General features: G+C 36.1%; 1 protein-coding gene across 1 annotated transcript; it reads left to right on the forward strand.

Moving 5' to 3' along the window:
- Positions 1-3,413, forward strand: mrps16 (mitochondrial ribosomal protein S16). Its single transcript, XM_085354311.1, has 4 exons — positions 1-135; positions 318-348; positions 2,329-2,595; positions 3,043-3,413. The coding sequence occupies exons 2-4, from the start codon at positions 336-338 to the stop codon at positions 3,174-3,176; spliced, it is 414 nt and encodes a 137-aa protein (XP_085210437.1). The 5' UTR covers positions 1-135; positions 318-335; the 3' UTR covers positions 3,177-3,413.
- The last annotated feature ends 588 nt before the right edge of the window (positions 3,414-4,001 follow it).

Consider the following 4,001-nt stretch of genomic DNA (forward strand, 5'->3'; position numbering starts at 1 on the left):
CCTAAAGGAAAGTCACACTGTCTCTCCGGGGGAAAACATACGCTTCTTATCGTTTAATACATCATCTGTGCAAGGAGTTAAAAAGCGGCGGCATCTGAAAAGATTTGTCTTTACGTCCTACACGCGTCCTCTGAGGTAAGTTTTGCTTATTTTTATTTTTCAAACCCATCGCTCTTAAAACGGGAGAGCCTGTGCAAAGTCAGGTTTTCTTCGGATGTGGTTTAATTATATTTTTCAGGATTATTAACAGTCATGTGTTATTTATAAAATATAGCTATTTACACTTTGTTTTAAATGTGACTCTTTGCCTATTGCAGGATATTTCCGCAGACACCATGGTACATTTATGTGAGTATCCAAGTCTTAACAGGCTTCCCCCCCCATTGTTGTGGTCAGTATGAACTCGACCCTATAATTCTCACCATCATACCTTTTTTTTTCTTTTTAGGTATACGGCTTATTAATGCAAATCTCTAATGTGCCAATCACATGGCAGAAACTCTATCCATGTGGGCATATACCCATATGGAAAAGATATATATAAATCTTATAAAGTTTGTATCTGTCTTGTGTGAAACTTGTATGAAAAGCATACAAGAGTGAAAACACACATAAGATCCCTTGAAAAATTATATAAATGAAACTTGTATGTTTTGAATATGTACTAAAACAATATATGAAAGTAATGAGAAAGTGGCCACTTTCATGAGTAAATCATATAAGCCTATATGATTCACTATATGAAGCAGGCCCTATCTTATGCGAGTCTTTTATAAGTTTTTACTGTTTATTTTCCATATGGGTAGACCTGTTCAAACCGAGCATCAGAATGTGGAAGAATGTGGCATAGGTGTTGGTGCCAGATGGGCTGGTCTGAATATTTTGGGGGGGAGAACATGTAGGAGAACGTGTGTAATGTAAAACACGTTGAACCTTGAAGCAGATGGGCCAGAGCAGCAGCAGATCACACTGATTCCCATTTACTCTTAGCTAAGAACAGGAATCTGAAGCTACACTTCACATGGACTCACCAAAATTGGAAAATAGAAGATCTGGGCTCAGAATTTGTTGTAAACAACATGCAAACATGGATCCATCCTGCCTTGTACCAATGGCTGTTGGTGATGGTGGAATTGTATGGGAGACATTTTCTCAGCTCATTTTCAGGCCCCTTTGTACTAATTGAGCATAATTTAAATGCCAGTGTACCTGAACATTGTTGTTGATCGTGTCCATCCCTTTAAGACCACAGTGTACCCATCTTCTGATTGCTCAGACTCACTTTGGGGCAAAGCTCAGATCCTCTCAAACTAGTTTCTTGAGCATGACAATGAGTTCATTGTTTGGTAAATTTGCGCAATTTGCGTCATAGATTACACTTTTATCAGCTGCAAAAAAGATAAAAAGTAACGAAAGAAAAGTTACACAAAGTCTTAGAAAACTATACAAACTACAACTGCAAAACTGAGTAGTGCAATTAGTGTAACACAATTGCTTAAGTTCAAAATTATTTTGACAGCATACCAGTATGTCTTTTTTTTTTTTTTTTTTGTAAATATCACGCTTATTGTCAGAGTATATGAGAACATTACACTTTTTAGTTGGCAGCATGCTGTCATGGTGGTTAGCACTGTTGTCTCACAGCAAGAATATCCTAAGTTTCTGTGTCCACGTGTTTGAGTGGGTTCTCTCTGGGTATGCCGACTTCCTCCCACAGTCCAAAGACATGCACTTAGTGGGGTTGATTAAATGCAAGTAAAGTCATGCAAAGGTTATTAATATGAATTATGCTAAGAAACAAAAATCATGGTTTACTGTTCAATTCTTCTTCTTTTTCCTTCAAACAATTAGAAATTATTAGAAACAATTAGAATGATTAAAATTTATGTAAAATGCATAAAGAACTAAATCCTTTCACATGAGAAGCAATACTGGGCTATATTTGCCTCTAAAACAGGTTAATCTTAGTTAGAACATTTAATATAAGTAGAGTTTATGTGCAGGGCAGAAGCAGGGATTGTTTCACGAAAAAGGGGAAAAGCAACGGATTCAACAAAACCTGAATACATAACAAAAATAAAATGCAAGAGAACTTTTCAAATTTGGTCTTCCCATTGCTTCATATTGTTTAAGAAAGTAATTTTGTTTAAAGCAGCAAAGATGTTGACAACAGTGGGTGCTAAGTAAGATTTTAATGTGTTTCTGTATTTGGTAGTTGAATGCCTATAATAGTATAACATATACTTACATATATGGGTATGTAACAATTAAAGAAAGTCATGTTTTCCTGTCTTTGACAATGCTTTTGATGCTTATTTTCTTCTTTAGCATCACTCCTACTAAAGAAGTACCACGGAGGTCACATTGTGATTCGATTCGCTCTTGCGGGCCACAAACAGGCTAACAGACCATTTTATCGCATTGTGGCAGCTTACAACAAAAGGGCAAGAGATGGTAAATATATTGAGCAGCTGGGTTCCTACGACCCGCTTCTGAACATCTACAACGAGAAACTTGTCAGTTTCAATTTCGACCGAATCAAGTATTGGATTGGATGTGGAGCACACCCTACAAAGCCGGTTGCCAAACTCCTGGGTGTGTATTTGCTGCATAAACGTGTTCTTTTGAAGTCTTCATCATTGGGAAATTTTATTGTCATTCTGTTCCTGAGAACTGGTTTACGCCTGATTTTTTTTTTGTAGGCATCTACACCTATTAGACAATATTTATTTAGCATTTTATTACTTTTTCTTCACCAGGTTTTGTAATCTTTAATTGCTTTGTACACACTCTAAATTACGACTTTTGCACTGTGATGTGTTTGCTGTGCCCTCAGATGACATTAGCATCAATAGATTGTAAATTCCTACTGAAAACACAAAGTGAAAATTGTCAGTATTTAGATAATACTATCTCTTTTTTATTATCCTTTTTTTAGTCATTATCCTTAAGTTAAAGAAGATGTTAGGATATTTACCTGTCTCCTCTGTATTGTTTGAAATACTTATTGTGAATGTTGTCGTCTTCACCTATCTTTTGTAGGGTTGGCCGGATTTTTCCCTCTTCACCCCATGACAATAACAGAGGCAGAGCGCCGAGGAGCCCAAATGGAGACAGAAACAGAAACAGAGGAATCTCCGAAAGAGGGACAGAAGCAGGCTGATGTTGAGAGTTAAAGCTGTGGACTTTGCGTGACCATCCAGTTGCCACAATTATTTTGAAAAATAACTCACTAATTTGACTTGCTGTGTGAACTGTTCATGAAAACTCAAAATATGTCATATTGTAGTTTTGGCTCTGTCAGTAGCTTCTTCATGTGATTAATTTTTGATCAGATGCTTCATAAAATTGCATCTTTTTCTTTAATACAGTTATATAATTTTAGACAGCAGCAGTTTGCATATGGTGTTTTATGAGACCTAATTAAAGTATTTCAATATAACTGCGTCTGTTTGGGGTTTAGTTGCAGATTGTATTTATTATCCTGTGTCTTAACGAAGGCCTTTATTGCTTATTCACGCTAACAAAGCATTTTTAATGAATATCAGTTTGTTTTGTTTACTTTGAAATGGATTCATAAATATTGAAATCATTCCATCCTTCTTTGGTCAGTGTTCATTCTTCTTTTCTCATCCTTTGTGTATTTGAATCTGCACACAATCAGTTGTATCAAATAGAAAGTAATAAAAAAAAAAAAAAAAAGGGTGCGTTTGTTAGTATGATTGCTGCCGGAGTTTAATTGATAATTCTCCACCCCTGTGTTTGCTGACTGTGTCATGACACTTTATGGCTTGGGACACGTCACGTAAAGCCAGGCTCTGTTTTTGGAACCACTTTGCAGCAGTCCTTTTTCTGTTTTAAATTAAACAGCATAGCAACAGTTTCTCATTCAATATTTACAGATCGAATTCAGATATCAATGGATTTATACGTGCAACACTGATTTGTATTATTACTTGCAGAGCACAGCAAAGCTCACGTTCATCATCTTTTGCGACATA

Source organism: Diplotaxodon limnothrissa, linkage group LG5, assembly GCF_057381915.1.
Source record: "Diplotaxodon limnothrissa isolate DT_005_m linkage group LG5, D_limnothrissa_male_GT1.1, whole genome shotgun sequence".
Classification (NCBI taxonomy): Eukaryota; Metazoa; Chordata; class Actinopteri; order Cichliformes; family Cichlidae; genus Diplotaxodon; species Diplotaxodon limnothrissa.